General features: G+C 50.2%; 1 protein-coding gene across 2 annotated transcripts in view; it reads right to left on the minus strand.

Moving 5' to 3' along the window:
• PIGG (phosphatidylinositol glycan anchor biosynthesis class G (EMM blood group)) overlaps positions 1-12,035 on the minus strand; it is a 196,241-nt gene extending 184,206 nt beyond the window's left edge. For both annotated transcript variants that reach the window (XM_069739010.1, XM_069739001.1), the window contains exon 1: positions 11,885-12,035. In XM_069739010.1, coding sequence (XP_069595111.1) covers positions 11,885-12,035 — 151 coding nt within the window. The remainder of the gene's footprint in view (positions 1-11,884) is intronic.
• Between the last annotated feature and the right edge of the window lie 8,683 nt (positions 12,036-20,718).

The following is a 20,718-nucleotide window of genomic DNA, read 5'->3' on the forward strand; positions in this document are numbered from 1 at the left end:
AAAGGGCGTCCGATTTTCTGAAGTGTGCCGTTCTGGAAATGTACCTCCTGAGAGCCCGTACCACGTCCAGAGTATGGAGAGCCTTCTCGACCCTATGTTTAGGCTGCGGACAAAAGGAGGGAAGGATGATGTCCTCGTTAAGGTGGAAAGATGAGACCACCTTTGGAAGAAACGCGGGAGAAGGACGTAGGACTACCTTGTCCTGATGAAAGGCAAGGAAAGGTGCCCGACAGGATAGAGCGGCGAGCTCTGAAACCCTTCTGATGGACGTCACCGCTACCAGGAAGGCAACCTTCCAAGAGAGAACAGAGAGCGGAACGTCTTGAAGGGGTTCGAACGGCGGTTCCTGGAGAGCCCCCAGGACCAAATTGAGATCCCAGGTCTCCAAAGGCATCCTGTAAGGAGGAACAACATGGGAGACTCCCTGAATGAAAGTCTTGACCTGAAGGTTGGTGGCGATCCTACGCTGGAACAGCACGGATAAGGCTGAGATCTGACCTTTAAGAGAGCTCAGGGCCAAACCGGAATCCAGACCGGACTGAAGGAAATTCAGGATACAAGGGATGGAGAAGCTGAGCGGAGGGAGCCCTCGGAGCCTGCACCAAGAAAAGAAGGTCTTCCAGACGCGGTGGTAGATAGAGGCAGAGGACGCCTTGCGAGCACTTAGCATGGTAGGAATGACCTGCTGAGAGAAACCAGCACGAGCTAGAATCCAGGTTTCAACAGCCACGCCGTCAAACGTAGGGCCCCTGAGCTCTGATGGTAGATCGGTCCTTGGCGAAGTAGGTCTGGGCGGTCTGGCAACCGCAAGGGGACGTCGGCTACGAGCTGAACGAGCTCCGCGTACCAAGCGCGACGAGGCCAGTCTGGGGCGACCAGAATGACCGGTCTTCCCTCCGTCCTGATCTTTCGGATGACCTTCGGCAGTAAGGGAAGAGGAGGAAACACGTATGGGAGTTGAAAATGATGCCACGGAGAAATTAGCGCGTCCACTCCAATGGCCTGGGGATCCCGAGATCGAGCGATGAAGTTGTGGACCTTGGCGTTCCATCTGGATGCCATCAGATCCACGTCCGGGGTCCCCCAGCGAAGACAGATCTGGTGAAAAACTTCTGGGTGAAGTTCCCATTCCCCCGAGGCAAGGCCCTGGCGGCTCAGGAAGTCCGCTGCCCAGTTCTCGACTCCCGGAATGTGCACCGCCGAGATGATGGAGTGGTTGGTCTCGGCCCAACGAAGGATGAGAGAGACTTCCCTCATCGCCGCCCTGCTGCGGGTACCCCCCTGGTGGTTGATGTAAGCCACCGCCGTGACGTTGTCCGATTGGACTCTTATTGGGTGACCCGCAAGCAGAGCGTGGAAGTGAATCAGAGCAAGTCTGATAGCACGAATCTCCAGAATGTTGATGGGGAGGCTGGATTCCCGAGCAGTCCAACGACCCTGGGCCGAGTGGTGAAGAAACACCGTCCCCCAGCCAAGAAGACTGGCGTCGGTGGTTACCACTAACCAGCGGAACGGGAGGAAGGACTTCCCCTGGAGAAGAGATGGTCCCAGGGTCCACCAAATGAGAGAATGTCTGACCCGAGGAGACAGGGGACAAGGGAGGTCGAGAGAAAAGAGACTCCTGTCCCAGTTGTCCAGCAGAGCCTGTTGTAAGGGGCGGAGATGGAGTTGAGCGAAGGGAACAGCTTCGATTGCCGCAACCATCTTTCCCAGGATCTTCATGGCGAACCGAATGGTTCGCGGGCGAGGATGGCAGAGTGTACGGACTCCCTGCTGGAGCGCTTGGACCTTGGACCGAGGAAGCAAAACCAGCCCCCTTGAAGTGTCCAGGATCATTCCCAGAAAGGAGATCCGACGGGAAGTAACGGGAGATGACTTGTCTAAGTTGATCAGCCAGCCCAGGCGAGAAAGCGAATCCAGGGTAATGTGGACGCTTGACTCGCAGGCCTGAAACGACGGGCCCTTTATGAGGAGATCGTCTAAGTAAGGTAATACGACGACTCCTCGAGAGTGAAGAATGGCCATGACAGCCGCCATGACCTTGGTGAACACCCTGGGCGCCGTGGCGAGACCGAAGGGCAAGGCTGTGAACTGAAAATGGTCCTCTCGAATGGCAAAGCGAAGGAACCTCTGATGAGGCGGGAAGATCGGGATGTGAAGATAGGCATCCTTGATGTCTATCGAGGCCAAAAATTCCCCTCTTTCCATGGAGGAGATGACTGATCTGAGCGATTCCATCCTGAAGTGCCGGACTCTCACGCACCTGTTCAGAAGCTTCAGATCCAAAATGGGACGAACGGTCCCGTCCTTCTTTGGCACGACGAAGAGGTTTGAGTAGAAGCCTCTGAACCTCTCGTGTTCCGGGACCGGCACGATGACCCCGCTCTGGCGGAGGGAGTGGATGGCGCAAAGAAGGGCGCGAGACTGAGCTCCCGAACTGGGAAGACGAGAGGGGAAGAACCGAGTGGGAGGGGGAGAGGAGAACTCTATCTTGTAGCCAGACGATACCAGATCTCTGACCCATTCGTCGTGAACGACGGAGAGCCAGGCTTGTTGAAAAAGGAGTAGACGACCGCCTACTCTTCTGGGATCGACTGGCGCTGTTCCCGAGTCATTGAGAAGGGAATCTGGGAGGTCTGGAACCTCTGGTTCGGGGCTGCCTCGGTTTCCCGCGCCAGGAGGGATTAGGTCTGAAGGATGGACGAACGTCTCTGTCTGCGCGGGCGGAGCGGTCCGATCTGGGAAGGCCAGAGGGATTGGACCAGGCAGAGTTGGTACGAAAAGGCCGAAAACGAAAGTAAGGCTGGCGCTGGAAAGCCGCCTTGGGCCTCTGTTGGGGAAGAAACTTGCTCTTTCCCCCTGTGGCGTCGGAAATAAGCTGGTCAAGCTTTTCGCCGAAAAGACGCCCGCTTTGAAAAGGGAGAGAAATCAGGGATTTTTTAGAGGAAGAGTCTGCGCGCCAATCTCTGAGCCAAAGGGCCCTTCTAATAGCGATGGCGTTGGAAGCCGCCGAAGCAGCGCAATTTGCCGCGTCGAGAGATGCGAACATAACATAATCGCTGGCCATGGCTAGCTGCTTAGCCAGGTCCGCCATCTCCGAGGGGAGGTCCTGCTCATTAATGGATTTCGCTAGGGCATCCGCCCAGGAAACCATAGCCTTGGACACCCAGGCCGCGGCGAAGGAGGGAGACAGGGACGAGCCAGAGGCTTCGTACACCGAGCGAGCTAGAGAGTCTATCTGGCGTTCGGTGGGACTCTTAATTGAAGCGCCCTCCGGGACTGAGAGAAGAGTCTTAGAAGCCAGGCGCGAGACCGGCGGATCTACCGTGGGGGGATCCGTCCAGTCTTTCACGAGATCAGCTGAGAAGGGATACTTGGAAACCAAGACCTTCTTACCCGTGAAGCGCTTGTCTGGGTGTTCCCTGTGACGCCTGACTATGTCCAGGAAGGCTGGATGAGAGGCAAAAGCTTTGTGAGAACGCTTGGTTCTGGAAAAGGAGACCGCATGTTCCGGAGCGGAATTAGAATCGTCATCCACCTTTAGTGCGTGATTGACTGCTACGATGAGGGAGTCAACCGTGGCTCTGAACTCCGGAGCCTCCGGATCCAAAGAAATTTCAGACTCATGTTCAGAGTCCTGAACGCTTCGAGCCCCCAAAGAGGGTGAGCGAGAGGTGGAGCTGCCAGAGTCTGAGTGACGAGGAGAACGCTCCGGAGAGGTAGTACGGGTCCGTTTTCTGGACGACCGTGCCTCTTTAAGAGGCGAGCGGCCCCTGCTGGCCGACGATTCCCCTGCTATGGAGGGATCCCTTAGCACCTGTAGCGGATTGCCCCGTTCCCCGGGAGGATTTTGAATGGACTTGATGGCGTTAGCTAAGAAATCCACGGACTGAGAAAGCGAGGCGACCCACGGGGGGGGGGCTAGGTACTCCAGGGTCGGCGGCGGTGGAGGGCTCCTGGGCACACGGGGCATCGCAGGCAGAGCAGAGGGGAGAGCTTTGAGGCCTGGGAAGAGGGGCCTGGCAGGTGGTACACGCAGAAAAGAAGGTTGTATGCACCTTAGAAGATTTTTTAGACCTTGACTGCGACATGATGCTAATGCAGACAAAATTACAGGGTCTATATAGAGGTGACCAGTGACTGAGAGGGCGCTGCAGAGGGGAGCTAACGATGTCTCCTTACCCCGGTCCTGTGTCCCGCTATCCAGGAGAGACGAACTGCTGGGGTGTTCACTCTGAGAGGAGGAAGCCGGCTGCACGTGGGCCACTGACGCGCCAGAGATGCGACAGGCAGGAGCTGCGGCGCTGAGGAGAGGGACCAAGATGGCCGCCGAGATCAGGAAGAGAAATCTCGGCGGCTGTGAGAAGCGCCAGGAGCGGGGGGCGGCGCCACAGACACTGGCTGGAGTGGGCGGAGCTTAGCGGCGGCGACCAGCGGCTAGGCCGAAGCCGGGGACTAAATTTGCGGCCTCGGCCCGGCGCGCGGTCGCGAGCGCCGGAAAGGGACAGGGACCGCCCAAAAAGCCTGCAGATGGAGCCCAGGGATGAGGAGCCCTCCTGACCGCCGGCGACACCCCCCCCCAGTCCCCCCACCGGGCACTTACCCTGAAGATGGAGGTGAGAGGGAACCATGGTGCCATATATAGGAACGGTGCAGGGGTTGGGAAGCCTTCTATCCACCTACCCCACATGGGGGGTGGAGAGGAACCGTCCACCACCTGAGTCACAAGTCACATTGGTGATGCAGTGTGGTCTGCACGGACGCCACTGGGATAAAGCCACTGTACAGCCGAGGGTAGAACCTGGTGGACAGGGCAGATGTCCGGCAATAAAAAGGCCTGGCTGCAGAGGAGGATACTGGAGGTAGGAACACCAGTGCTCGTCTGTATAAGGGGAGATCGGGGCCCATTAGGGGAGAAACCGTCGCCCAAAAAAAGGACAGCTCAGGCAGTGGCTCCCACGTCGCAGGAGAGGATACGGTGAGGTGAAACTCCCGTGCTCGCCTGTTGTTGGTTCGGGGGAGATCGGACCTTAGAAGAATCCGTCGCCCCCTTCGTCCGGAATAGATGAAAAAAGAGAGAAAAAATCAGTGTGCCTCCTACGGACACTAAGCTTAAACTGGGTCTCTGCATGCCAGCATGAGGGTGTATACTGCAGGGGAGGAGCTAACCCTTTTTTGTCTCAGCTTAGTGTCAGCCTCCTAGTGACAGCAGCATAACCCATGGTCCTGTGTCCCCCAATGAGGCGAAGGAGAAAACAGCTTTTTTTTTTTTTCTTCGGGTCAGTACAATTACAGTGATGACATTTATAATTTTAATATTTTGTGGCTTATTCTGATAGCTATAGCTTTTTTATTTTTCTGCTGAGAGCTGAGTGGTGGGCTTGTTTTTTGTGGAACAAAATGGCGTTTTCAGCGATACCACTTATTTGCATTCACCTCTATCACGTTTTATTCCACTTTTTGCATGGAGGTATGATGAAAAAATCTTTTCTGCCATTTGTTTTATTCACGGTGTTCACTGAAGGGGTTCACTGGTATGACAGCTTTATAGATGGGTAGTTCCTGACGCAGCGATATCAAATGTGAACTTTTTTGTTTTTTTTCTTTCTTTTGTTTTTCAGGTTTAAATATTTGAATTTTTTTTTTTTTTTTTTTACTTTTATTCACTTTTTTACCTAGTCCCTCTATGGGACTTGAAGTTGTATTAGTTTAATCACTGGTATAATGCATTGCAATGCACCATCACTACAATGCATTATACCTGTCAGTATAACACTAGCAGATCGCCTTTTAAACCATTATGCTGGTATGGTCTTAACAGGCCACTGTAGCTGGCAGACCCAGAGGTCATCATTTGACCTCGGGTCGCCATGAAAGCAATCGGGCCTACTGATTTACCTGCCTTCTAAATGCTGTAATTTGAAGTGTTAAACAGTCGGGGGCAGTGCGGGCATCCCATCAGCTGCAAAGTCAGAATTCACAGCCCCTCCAGCTAACTAGAATCCAGCTCCTACAGGAAGATCCCCTGTGGATCCAAACCATGCGGTCTGCTTTGTTCAGACAGCTAGGATTTTTAAGGAGAATATGGGCTTATCATACGCCCTAGGCACACACCGGTTACATACAATCAGGTCCAGTAACATGCTGTGAAGGACCTAGGACCCAGCAGGAAGTCAATGCTGGCTGAGGCCCTGCCTTCACATGATCGAACATCAACTGGTCATTGACATGATCCATCTGCTTATATACTTTGTACTTCATAATTCTCCATCAAACTCAACTGCACCCAAAAGCACCCTAAATACTGGCTGGTGACCAGCTCATGCAGCCTTTCTCTACCCCCCATTCTCTCAAGATGGCCGGACCATCATTGTAAAAAAGCACCTGTACTCTGTCTCCCTCCGCCTCACTGCAGATTGTAAACTCTTACGAGCAGGGTCGTCTTATTTTGCTTTAATTATCTTTAACATTGTTACTTATGACTGTTTATATGAACTGTTGAATTGTAAAGCGCTGCGGAATATACAGGTCCTTCTCAAAAAATTAGCATATAGTGTTAAATTTCATTATTTACCATAATGTAATGATTACAATTAAACTTTCATATATTATAGATTCATTATCCACCAACTGAAATTTGTCAGGTCTTTTATTGTTTTAATACTGATGATTTTGGCATACAACTCCTGATAACCCAAAAAACCTGTCTCAATAAATTAGCATATTTCACCCATCCAATCAAATAAAAGTGTTTTTTAATAACAAACAAAAAAACCAACAAATAATAATGTTCAGTTATGCACTCAATACTTGGTCGGGAATCCTTTGGCAGAAATGACTGCTTCAATGCGGCGTGGCATGGAGGCAATCAGCCTGTGACACTGCTGAGATGTTATGGAGGCCCAGGATGCTTCAATAGCTGCCTTAAGCTCATCCAGAGTGTTGGGTCTTGCGTCTCTCAACTTTCTCTTCACAATATCCCACAGATTCTCTATGGGGTTCAGGTCAGGAGAGTTGGCAGGCCAATTGAGCACAGTAATACCATGGTCAGTAAACCATTTACCAGTGGTTTTGGCACTGTGAGCAGGTGCCAGGTCGTGCTGAAAAATGAAATCTTCATCTCCATAAAGCATTTCAGCCGATGGAAGCATGAAGTGCTCCAAAATCTCCTGATAGCTAGCTGCATTGACCCTGCCCTTGATGAAACACAGTGGACCAACACCAGCAGCTGACATGGCACCCCACACCATCACTGACTGTGGGTACTTGACACTGGACTTCAGGCATTTTGGCATTTCCTTCTCCCCAGTCTTCCTCCAGACTCTGGCACCTTGATTTCCGAATGACATGCAAAATTTGCTTTCATCAGAAAAAAGTACTTGGGACCACTTAGCAACAGTCCAGTGCTGCTTCTCTGTAGCCCAGGTCAGGCGCCTCTGCCGCTGTTTATGGTTCAAAAGTGGCTTTACCTGGGGAATGCGGCACCTGTAGCCCATTTCCTGCACACGCCTGTGCACGGTGGCTCTGGATGTTTCCACACCAGACTCAGTCCACTGCTTCCTCAGGTTCCCCAAGGTCTGGAATCGGTCCTTCTCCACAATCTTCCTCAGGGTCCGGTCTCCTCTTCTCGTACAGCGTTTTCTGCCACATTGTTTCCTTCCAACAGACTTACCATTGAGGTGCCTTGATACAGCACTCTGGGAACAGCCTATTTGTTGAGAAATTTCTTTCTGGGTCTTACCCTCTTGCTTGAGGGTGTCAATGATGGCCTTCTTGACATCTGTCAGGTCGCTAGTCTTACCCATGATGGGGGTTTTGAGTAATGAACCAGGCAGGGAGTTTATAAAAGCCTCAGGTATCTTTTGCATGTGTTTAGAGTTAATTAGTTGATTCAGAAGATTAGGGTAATAGGTCGTTTAGAGAACCTTTTCTTGATATGCTAATTTATTGAGACAGGTTTTTGGGGTTATCAGGAGTTGTATGCCAAAATCATCAGTATTAAAACAATAAAAGACCTGACAAATTTCAGTTGGTGGATAATGAATCTATAATATATGAAAGTTTAATTGTAATCATTACATTATGGTAAATAATGAAATTTAACACTATATGCTAATTTTTTGAGAAGGACCTGTATTGGCACCATATAAAGATTATTATTAACCTTTAATTGCATATCTGACCATTGCATATGTATAACCATTGTATATATAGTGTATTGTCTAGTATGCACTTAAGGCGACTAAATATTTAATTTAACCTTGTGCTGCTCTATTATCTTGGTCCACAAATCTTTTTCTCAGTTTAAGTTTCCATGCTACAAGGCTGGTTTCTGGCCCAATATAACCCTGTTAATGGACCAGGCGTATATCAAACGAAGAACTGGTGGCAGTTCTACCTGGCTGATAAGGCTCTGTTTCACTGGTTTTTGTGAAAGGGGCCTCTCAGGGTTGTGAGCGAGTGTGGTGCCACGTCAGTGACAGCGTTGGCCACATCCTCTCACTCCCCGTGCCTGTGTGGACAGGGGGTGTGTGTAAAACTGTGCAAAGCTGACCTTGCGTGTCCCCAGGGGGTGTGAAACGTCACGTTGGTACAAGTGAGGAAACCTTACCACGTGATCCCACTAAAAGTATGTGCACACGCTGCGGATTTCGCTGCGGATCCCCAGCGGTTTCCCATGCATTTACAGTACCATGTAAAGCTATGGGAAATGAAATCCGCAGTGCACATGCTGTGGAAAAAAACGCGCGGAAACACAGCGGTTTACATTCTGCAGCATGTCAATTCTTTGTGCGGAATCCGCAGTGGTTTTTCACCTGCTCCAAAAGGAAACTGCAGGTGAAAACCCGCAGCGGAAACCACAATAAAAACTGCAATAAATCCGCAGTAAAAACCACAGTAGTTTTGCACTGTGGATTTATCAAAACTGCTGCGGAAAATTCCGCAATGGAATCCGCAGCGTGAGCACATGGCCTAATGTAATACTGATGTCAGGTGAGGTGCGGATCCTTCACGCCTACCCTTCTTCTAAAAGCTATATATTTGTATTCCATCAATATAAGGCTATGTGCTCACGTTGCAGAATCTAAGCAGAATTTTCCTCATCAAAACCAAACTCCCTTGGCAGGAAATCCGCTTTTTTTGCATTTTTATCGCGTATTTGTCACGTTTTTCTTGCGTTTTTTTTTTCAAGCGTCCCAATACAATGCTATAGCGCTGAAATCGCCATGATTCCGCAAAATTAATGAACATGCTGCCTTTTTTTTCCATGATGCGTTTCCGCTGTGGAAAAAAACGCAGCATGGGCACAGCAATTGCAGAATGCCATTAAAAATAATGGGATGCGTTTTGTAAGCGTTTTTTAAGCATTTCCTCAGCAACAAAAAAAAAACGCTTAAAAATGCAACGTGGGCACATAGCCTCAAAGCAGTCGTAGCTGTGGTTTTCAATGACACCATTCGTTTTAACATACGATGTGCTGAAAAATGAAAAGAAAAAAAAATCTAAATATTCAATTCCACCAATGGTTTAACTTTAACACGGTCATCATGATTTCTGAGACCCATAATTTCTTTATTTCTTGCATTGATGAAACTTGGCTGCTCGCCACTCAAGAAGTACCATTTGTGATGAATGAATTGCTGTTTACAGCATCAGGTGCGCTGAACAAGAAATGGCAACAGTAGGACATTTAGGTCATTTTTAGTGATGAGCGAGTGTATTCGTTGCTCAGGTGACCTCCGAGTATTTGTTATTGCTCGGAGATATAGTTTCCATCGCCTCAGTTGCATGATTTACGGCTTCCAGATACGCTGAGGGGACGCATGTGGGGATTCCCTAACAAACAAATCTGTCGGTCAGGGACCAGAGAGAGGAGAAGCAGAGACAAATAGAGCCCGATTCATGAAAGCTTTCACTCTGAAGTAAAAGTTTTGAAAAGTCACTAAATTTTGGCACATCTCGGAATTGTGGCAAAAGTTAGCAATTCTTGGCGTTTTCACAAGTTTCTCCAAACTTCAACAAAATGGGGGGAGCTGTGGCAGGACAGGGGGTGCGGCGGGATGCCACAGCTCGTCTAATTCATGATGAGCTGTAGCGTTCCCTACACCAGATATCGCACTCCAGTCCCTCACTGGAATACGATTTCTGGCACAGCGCACAAAGGTGCACACCACCAGTAAGGCACTCTTGATTCATGAAGATGGGTGTAACCCTGTTATGGATCAGAAGCGTCTGACTCCGGCACGTCCGCTCATCAAGACTAGCATGCACAATGAATCGGGCCCATAGTCGCTGACCTTTTTTTCAAAGTATGTTTTTGCTGTCACGCAAAGCATTTGAGGGTACGTGCCCACAATCAGGAATTATGCAGCAGGCAGTGGTTACAGCACATTTCTAGAAATCCCATGTCCACTATGCGTGTATGTGCACCTGTGGATCACCCATGGAGACGGACGGACATGAAAGCTGCAGCGTGTCAATCTCTCTTGTGGAGACACTAGACTCTGCAACAGAATGCATTTGGATGCGGTAAATCGGCACTGTTCAGGGAATACATGTGAATTTACCTGCATGATTAGAATGCAGCAAAAATACACTGAATCCAAAGTGCTGCTACACCCCGATTATGGGCACATAGGGTGAAAGATGCCTGGCTAGAATCATCGGTCGGGTGCTGATCCATGATGCCTTAGATATAAGCAGCATAAATCCCCCCGGGACGTATAGGTATGGGCATACAGGTAGTAGAAGTGTTACAAGCACAGAAGTCATGGCTCTCAGAGGATGGGGATGACAACACTAACATATGGGGGGGACACGGCCCACGGGGGGAGGGGTGACACGGCCCACGGGCGGGAGGGGTGACACGGCCCACGGGGGGGAGGGGTGACACGGCCCACGGGGGGAGGGGTGACACGGCCCACGGGGGGGAGGGGTGACACGGCCCACGGGGGGGAGGGGTGACACGGCCCACGGGGGGGAGGGGTGACACGGCCCACGGGGGGGAGGGGTGACACGGCCCACGGGGGGGAGGGGTGACACGGCCCACGGGGGGAGGGGTGACACGGCCCACGGGGGGGAGGGGTGACACGGCCCACGGGGGGGAGGGGTGACACGGCCCACGGGGGGGAGGGGTGACACGGCCCACGGGGGGGAGGGGTGACACGGCCCACGGGGGGGAGGGGTGACACGGCCCACGGGGGGAGGGGTGACACGGCCCACGGGGGGGAGGGGTGACACGGCCCACGGGGGGGAGGGGTGACACGGCCCACGGGGGGGAGGGGTGACACGGCCCACGGGGGGGAGGGGTGACACGGCCCACGGGGGGAGGGGTGACACGGCCCACGGGGGGGAGGGGTGACACGGCCCACGGGGGGGAGGGGTGACACGGCCCACGGGGGGGAGGGGTGACACGGCCCACGGGGGGGGAGGGGTGACACGGCCCACGGGGGGAGGGGTGACACGGCCCACGGGGGGAGGGGTGACACGGCCCACGGGGGGGGAGGGGTGACACGGCCCACGGGGGGAGGGGTGACACGGCCCACGGGGGGAGGGGTGACACGGCCCACGGGGGGAGGGGTGACACGGCCCACGGGGGGAGGGGTGACACGGCCCACGGGGGGGAGGGGTGACACGGCCCACGGGGGGGAGGGGGACACGGCCCACGGGGGGGAGGGGGACACGGCCCACGGGGGGGAGGGGGACACGGCCCACGGGGGGGAGGGGGACACGGCCCACGGGGGGGAGGGGGACACGGCCCACGGGGGGGAGGGGGACACGGCCCACGGGGGGGAGGGGGACACGGCCCACGGGGGGGAGGGGGACACGGCCCACGGGGGGACACGCACTGGTGCAGAGGCTCCTAGCTGGAGGGAGGAGTTACCTGCCCAAGGCTCTGCTGCGATCTCAGACACGCGGCTTTTCCTGGTCTGGGACCGGACAGGGACGGGGAAGAAGCCGCGCAGGAACAGAGCCAGGCCCAGCACCTGCACTAGGAGGCAGCAGCAGGCCCAGCCCGACGAGCCCACCTTCATGGCTCTGCCGTCAGTGCCCCTGTCGGAGCCCTAATCCCCAGGAAACAGCTGGGGAGCAGAGCGCAACACTTCCGTGTTCTACTTCCGGGGTACGGAGCAATTGAAGGGACAAACTTCTTGCATTGACCGGCTGGACGGCACTGTTCTGTATGCTAGGAAACGCTAAGAGGTCATGTGACTACGGGCAGCTGCACGGCGACCAGTGAGAAGGAAGCCCGCTTTCCATTGTTGTGGTCCGGGAAGTTCGTGTGTCTGTAGGGAGAAGAGCATTGTGCTATGCCGTGCTGCGTGTGTGGCTCCTGGGGGAAGTAGCGTGAGGTGGACACGACCTGCTGTGGAGGAAAGAGGTGGGAAGCGTAGCCCCTCGGTCTGACTGCTAGGTGTGACATACCCGCTAGGTGGCGCAGTCATCTGGGCAGATGAGCGCCCAATGGGGCTCGCTGCCCTGTGTGTTCTGTCTGATCTGATACCAGATGCCTGGATAATCCTTCATGTAATAGAACGCCGTCCCCTCTCACCTGGGCTGCCTGACCGCCTCAGTGTCCCACCTCCCTGCTGAGCGCTTACCCTGCTCAGTACAAGCTGTCTGGCTGCCAGGCATGACACACCCTCTAGGTGGCGCAGTAATCTGGGCAGATGAAGCTCATCTGATGGCGCCCATTGGGGTTTGCTGCCCTGTGATGTTCTGTCAGATCTGTTACCAGATGCCTGGATAATCCCATGTAATAGGACGCCGTCCCCTCTCACCTAGGCTCCCTAACCCCTCAGTGTCCCACCTCCCTGCTGAGAGCTTACCCCTACAAGCTGTCTGGCTGCTAGGTGTGACACACCCTCTACGTGGAATAGTAATCTGGGCAGATGAAGCTCATCTGATGGCGCCCATTGGGGTTTGCTGCCCCATATGATGTTCTGTCAGATCTGTTACTAGATGCCTGGATAATCCTTCATGTAATAGAACGCCGTCCCCTCCCATCTAGGCTCCCTGACCCCTCAGTGTCCCAGCTCCCTGCTGAGAGCTTACCCTGCCCACTACAAGCTGTCTGGTAGCTAGGTGTGACAACCCTCTAGGTGGAATAGTAATCTGGGCAGATGGAGCTCATCTGATGGAGTTTGTTGCCCTGTGTGTTCTGTCAGATCTGTTACCAGGTGGCTGGATAATCCTTATGTAATAGAACTCCATCCCCTCCCATCTAGGCTGCCTGACCCCTCAGTGTCCCAGCTCCCTGCTGAGAGCTTATCCTGCTCAGTACAAGCTGTCTGGGTGAGCGCAGACTGACTACAGGGCCTCATCAGCTGTTTCCTTTCTTCAGCTAGAATCATTTTACTATCAGGATTAGGCAGCGAGCTATAGATTGTAAAAGTAAGTACACTATTAGGTGTAAGAGAGCTATTTAATAATGTATACAGGTTGCATTGTGAAATCTCTGCATATAATCGTCCAAGGGTCACTTCCGTCTGTTGGTCACTTCCGTCTGTTTGTCACGGAAATCCCACGTCGCTGATTGGTCACCAATCAGCGACGGGCACAGTCCGGCTGCAAATTCACCCCTGCATTCTTGGGACCGGAGCGTCGCGAGGAGCATCACTAAAGGACTGGGCTGGATCCGGGGACCGCCGGAAGGTGAGTATATAACTATTTTTTATTTTAATAATTTTTTTAACAGGGATATGGTTCCCACATTGCTATATACTACGTGGGCTTTGTTATATACTGCGTGGGCTGTGCTATATACTGCGTGGGCTGTGCTATATACTGCGTGGGCTGTGCTATATACTGCGTGGCTGTGCTATATAATACGTGGCTGTGCTATATAATACGTGGCTGTGTTATATACTACGAGGGCTGTGCTATATACTACGTGCGCTGTGCTATATACTACGTGGGCTGTGCTATACATTACGTGGCTGTGTTAAATACTACGTGGCTGTGTTAAATACTACGTGGCTGTGTTAAATACTACGTGGCTGTGTTAAATACTACGTGGCTGTGTTATATACTACGTGGGCTGTGTTATATACTACGTGGGCTGTGTTATACTACATGGCTGGGCAATATACTACGTGAGCTGTGCTATATACTACGTGGGCTGTGTTATATACTACGTGGCTATGTTACAGTTGTGGCCAAAAGTATTGACACCCCTGCAATTCTGTCATATAATACTCAGTTTCTTCCTGAAAATGATTGCAAACACAAATTCTTTGTTATTATTATCTTCATTTAATTTGTCTTAAATGAAAAAACACAAAAGAATTGTCCTAAAGCCAAATTGGATATAATTCTACGGCAAACATAAAAAAGGGGGTGGACAAAATTATTGGCACTGTTCGAAAAATCATGTGATGCTTCTCTAATTTGTGTAATTAACAGCACCTGTAACTTACCTGTGGCACCTAACAGGTGTTGGCAATAAATAAATCACACTTGCAGCCAGTTGACATGGATTAAAGTTAACTCAACCTCTGTCCTGTGTCCTTGTGTGTACCTTTTGGAGTTTTGTGTGAAATGATCAATGTTTTGCTTTTTGCTTCATTCTCTTTTGTGTTTTTTCATTTAAGGCAAATTTAAATGAAGATAATAATACCAAAGAATTTGTCATTTCCGTTATTTTCAGGAATAAACTGAGTATTATCTGACAGAATTGCAGGGGTGTCAATACTTTTGGCCACAACTGTATATACTTTGTGGGCTGTTATATACTACGTGGCTGGGCAATATACTACGTGAGCTGTGCTATATACTACGTGGGTTGTGCTATATACTACGTGGGCTTTGTTATATACTAAGTGGGTTTTGTTATATGCTACGCGAGCTGTGCTATATACTACGCGAGCTGTGCTATATACTACGCGAGCTGTGCTATATACTACGCGAGCTGTGCTATATACTACGCGAGCTGTGCTATATACTACGCGAGCTGTGCTATATACTACGCGAGCTGTGCTATATACTACGCGAGCTGTGCTATATACTACGCGAGCTGTGCTATATACTACGCGGGCTTGTGATATATACTACGCGGGCTGTGCAATATATTGCGTGGGCTGTGCTAAATACTACTACACATATTCTAGAATGCCAGATGCGTTGGAATCGGGCCACCATCTAGTCTTGTAATAAAGGTCTTGTTTTGGGATGAGGGTGGAAGTTCGGGTTCTGGTTCTCTACCCAAACTTACTGTATTTCCAAAGCACCTGAATTTCAACCAGAGCTCGAAACCCAATGAAACAGACCTGAACTCTGGGGCTGAAACAAACTCTCTCTTCTCCCATTAGGAAGTGTTGTCACATGACTGCAATAGCCAATCGGTGGCTGCTGATAGGCTACAGCCTCTACTGTTTCATAAGAGCAGTTTGGTTGCAGCAACCCCATGACACAACAATGTGATGTGACCCGTGGGAGTAGTAATGCTGGATTTTACGTTCCCTGAAGTGAAGCAGAATGTGTTTTTAAGGTTAAAAAAAAAGAATCTGGTTGGCTGCCATTTCCTTAGAATACACCACCAGTATTTGTTGTTCCGGTTTATTCCCCCTCCTCAGGTCCAGCACTGAGTCTCTGCTGCTCCCAGTGTCTGTTACTGTCTGTCGAGTTGCAGTCAGTAATTGATCTGAGCTGGTCGGCCCAAGTACGATCAGAGGTCACTGATTGGCTGCAGCGCTGTCAACATGATGTCAGCTCTGCATAGAATAATTGACACTGGGGGCATCACAGAGACTCAGCAGCGGACCTGGGAAGGGTGAGAAAAGATCAGTGTTTACAAAACATACTGCACCTGGGTTTCTAATTCTGAAACTGGACAATCACTTTAAGGGAAGCATTTCCTTTAGAAGTCAGCGTCTGTGTTCAGATAAACGCCTGGATGTTTTCCTGGAACATCTTTACTGATATCTTTTGTGGGGTCTTTGTTAATTGTATTATTAGTGAGCGTCCTCCAAGTGGAAGCAAACAGAAGAATGGTCCAATAGCTTGTTTTAACCGCTTCATGGCTTTGGAAGCTTGAAGCGGTTAAAAGTTGCAGAAGACAATGCTTGTGCACAGCAAGTCATTTTCACATTGATGTTTTGTTTTTTTTAGTGTTTTTAGGTTGTTTCCAGGAAGAAGCCGTGCTAGAGAAAGGCCATGTCCCATGCCTGCTTGACTTCAGTGCTTGAGTAGAGCTGACAATGACTGGAGAATGCTTACCTAACGCCACTGGCAGCGCACTTAGAGATTTCTCAGGGTCACAGCAGTCAGAGCACCAACAATTGCAGCCTAGCAGTGTGCCAGCACTGTTTGGGGTGAGCCACCACTGTAGGGGACTCACCTGTTAGCTGGTTTAGTCCTTGGAGGCTGTGAGCGCCTCTTCCACAGGGCTGCTTGATATGTGTGACAAGAAAGTCATTTGTATTTTTCTTCACCAGGAACTTGTGTGATCCAAGGATGGAATGTGAAAGTTCATTCAACTATGGTGTGTGTAACACAAGTTTGTCTGCATGGACTAATGACTTACAGTCTAATGGCACGGCTCCGAAAAGAAAGAGATATGACAATGGATGTCCACATGACTTTAATGGCTGCAAAGAAGATGGAAGTCCCATCAGGTCAAGAGGTATGTCACTCGGGTGCACATCACATTGTTCTCCTGCTTCTACTCAGTGACCAAATGTCACGGAAACTCGCATCTTTTCAGATGTTCATACACCTCAGATCTCTCTGCTGAATGAGCATTTAACCGACAGCTATCCCCTATCTACTCAATACATATACACTTAAAGGGGTTGTCCAGGCTTGAGGTTAAAGTATGCAGTTACTCTATGTGACTGCAAACTTGTGAAACCTCACATCGCACGTACCACATACTGTGAAGATTCACTGACACCATCAGTAGGCCGTCACGGGGTCGCAAGTATATGCGATTTGCATCATTCCGGCAACACTCTGAGCAAAGCCAGACACGTCTAGTCGATGTCTAGTTGGCACGTGACTGCATGTATGCAAATCACATATACTTGTGACCCCATGACGGCCCACTCACGGTGTCAGTGAATCTTCACAGTATGTGGTACGTGCGATGTGAGGTTGCATACTTGCAGTAACGTGACTGCCTGCTTCCAGCACTGGAGAAACCACTGCTGCTTCCTGTATGGATGAGACACATGCGTAGCTGTCTGATTACATGGCTTCCACATGGGCATTGATATAGTTAGCTCCTACATGCAGTACGCTGTCTGCCGAAGAAAAAGTAGATGAGATCCAGCTCCATAAAACGTAATATTTATTGATATCCAAGCGATAAAATTCCACAGACATAGAATATTCAGGCTCCCTCCGGTATGAAGCCCCTGCGCTGGAAAGGCTAAACGGCAAAGCCATGGCTTTGAAAAAGATCTTCGGATCGAAACGCGTTGCCGTTTAGCCTTTCCAGCGCAGGGGCTTCATACCGGAGGGAGCCTGAATATTCTATGTCTGTGGAATTTTATCGTTTGGATATCAATAAATATTACGTTTTATGGAGCTGGATCTCATCTACTTTTTCTTCGGAGGATTTACTCGTTTGCTTGCAACGGAGATCCGTGCACCTGCGATCGTCATTGGTGAGCTGGCTGCTTTTTCTCTTATATGAAGTACGCTGTCTGGTGTCGCAGTACACACGCCATAATACAAGATTAGTTGTTGGGAGGTGGCCATTTTATAGTTGTCACACTTATTGTTCAGACCACGACAATTGGGGTAACATGTAGGTGTTTGTTTTCTTTTCAGCAACCTGCTTTGTACAAATGCTTCCTAACAAAGGAATCTTCCAGTCAGAGAAGTGGAAACCCAATGGCAGCACATTGTATTATCCGGTCACATCACATCTCTTAGTAAATTTGGAAAAATATGATCAGATCAGCTTTGATGAAGGGATGTTTTTCATAGGTGATGACTCTGGAGGATGTTCTCAGAAAGAGCAAGGTATTATGTGCAGTAATGCTCATCCTTCTCCTTGTCACTCTCCACTACAACTGATGCATTATTTACCCATCTGTGCTGCCTATTCTGTTTCTCTCTGCCAGTTGTTAATTAACCAGACCAAATTACTAGAGATGTGCAAAAAGATCCCTGCCCTCTGAGCTGGAAATCCTCTAGCTGGCATCCTGGGCAGCGCTGGAGCTTGCTAGGCCCATGTTTCTTCAGACGCACCCATGAGACCAGATGGAAATTTGGTGGGGCAGAAGTGACAACTGCCCTGGTTCAAAAGCCATAAAAAAGTGAACTGGATGCTGAAATTATTGGTATTTCCGCGAGATGCACATTTCATAACACTTTGGGGGTCCAGCAATCAGCACTCCAAATAGTCAGCTGTTTGTAGCTCCCTTTGCAGCCAGATGTAGACAGCTCCGTACACTGAGCAATACAGATCAGTTCACTTAAAGGGAACCTGTCACCAGCTTTCCCAATATAAACTACAGCTACCTACTGTATCTAACCCCTTCACCCCGAAGCCTGTTTTCACCTTCATGGCCGGGCCAAACGTTACAATTGTGACCAGTGTCACATTATGAGGTAACAACTCTGGAATGCTTCAACTTGTCCCACTGATTCTGAGAATGTTATTTCGTGACATATTATTTATTTATATAGCACTATTGATTCCATGGTGCTGTACATGAGAAGGGGTTACATACAAATTACAGATATCACTTACAGTAAGCAAACTAACAATGACAGACTGATACAGAGGGGCGAGGACCCTGCCCTTGCGGGCTTACATTCTACAGGATGGTGGGGAAGGAGACAATAGGTCGTGGGTTGCAGGAGCTCCGTTGTTGGTGAGGAGGCAGCGAGGTCAGTGCAGACTGTAGGCTTTCCTGAAGAGATGGGTTTTCAGGTTCCGTCTGAAGGATCCGAATGTGGTTGATAGTCGGACGTGTTGGGGCAAAGAATTCCAGAGGATGGGGGATATTCGGGAGAAGTCTTGGAGGCGGTTGGGTGAGGAGCGAATAAGTGTGTAGCAGAGAAGGAGGTCTTGGGAGGATCGAAGATTACGTGAGGGAAGATATTGGGAGATTATTTCAGAGATATATGGAGGAGACAGGTTATGGATGGCTTTATAGGTTAGTATTAGTAATTTGAACTGGATACGCTGAGGGAATGGGAGCCAGTGAAGAGATTTGCAGAGGGGGAAGCGGAGGAGTAGCGAGGGGAGAGATGAATTAGTCGGGCAGCAGAGTTAAGGAAGGACTGGAGAGGTGCAAGGGTGTTAAGGTACCGTCACACTTAGCGACGCTGCAGCGATACCGACAACGATCCGGATCGCTGCAGCGTCGCTGTTTGGTCGCTGGAGAGCTGTCACACAGACATCTCTCCAGCGACCAACGATGCCGGTAACCAGGGTAAACATCGGGTAACTAAGCGCAGGGCCGCGCTTAGTAACCCGATGTTTACCCTGGTTACCATCCTAAAAGTAAAAAAAAACAAACACTTCATACTTACCTACCGCTGTCTGTCCTCCAGCGCTGTGCTCTGCACTCCTCCTGTACTGGCTGTGAGCACAGCGGCCGGAAAGCAGAGCGGTGACGTCACCGCTCTGCTTTCCGGCTGACCGACGCTCACAGCCAGTACAGGAGGAGTGCAGAGCACAGCGCCGGGGACAGACAGCGGTAGGTAAGTATGTAGTGTTTGTTTTTTTTTACTTTTAGGATGGTAACCAGGGTAAACATCGGGTTACTAAGCGCGGCCCTGCGCTTAGTTACCCGATGTTTACCCTGGTTACCAGTGAAGACATCGCTGAATCGGTGTCACACACACTGATCCAGCGATGTCTGCGGGGAGTCCAGCGACCAAATAAAGTTCTGGACTTTCTTCCCCGACCAGCGACAGCACAGCAGGGGCCTGATCGCTGCTGCCTGTCACACTGGACGATATCGCTAGCGAGGACGCTGCAACGTCACGGATCGCTAGCGATATCGTCTAGTGTGACGGTACCTTTAGCCGGGATTCCACAGCAAAGTATGTTGCAGTAGTCAAAGCGGGAGATGATGAGGGCATGCACAAGCATTTTAGTAGATTGACGGTTGAGGAAAGGACGGATTGTGGAGATATTTTTGAGCTGCAGGCAGCAGGAGGTGGAAAGAGCTTGGATGTGCGGTTTGAAGGACTGGGCAGAGTCAAGGGTTACTCCGAGGCAGCGGAGTTCCGGTATGGGGGAAAGCGTGATGTCATTAATTGCGATAGATAGGTCAGGTAAGGAAGATCTATGCGATGGAGGAAAGATGATGAGTTTAGATTTGTCCACATTGAGTTTGAGGAAGCGAGAGGAGAAGGAGGAGGATATGGCTGATAGACACTCCGGGATTCTGGACAGCAGAGAGGTGACGTCATCAGCATAAAGGTGGTACTGGAATCCATGGGACTTTATGAGTTGTCCCAGGCCAAGTGTATAGATTGTACTTATATTGTACTTCATAATAGCGGTAACATTTGTTCAATACAACTTGCCTTTATTTGTAAAAAAAAAAAATAGCCAAAATGTAGCTATTTTCAATATTTTTATTTTCATGCACTTAAACTAAAGAGTTCTGTCACACAAAATAATTAATAAATAACATTTCCCACGTGTCTACTTGACATCAGCAACATTTTTGAAACTTTTTTTTTTTTAGGACGCTATAAGGGTTAAAAGTTGACCAGCGATTTCTCTTCTTTCCAACAAAATTTACA

Source organism: Ranitomeya imitator, chromosome 1, assembly GCF_032444005.1.
Source record: "Ranitomeya imitator isolate aRanImi1 chromosome 1, aRanImi1.pri, whole genome shotgun sequence".
Lineage (NCBI taxonomy): Eukaryota > Metazoa > Chordata > Amphibia > Anura > Dendrobatidae > Ranitomeya > Ranitomeya imitator.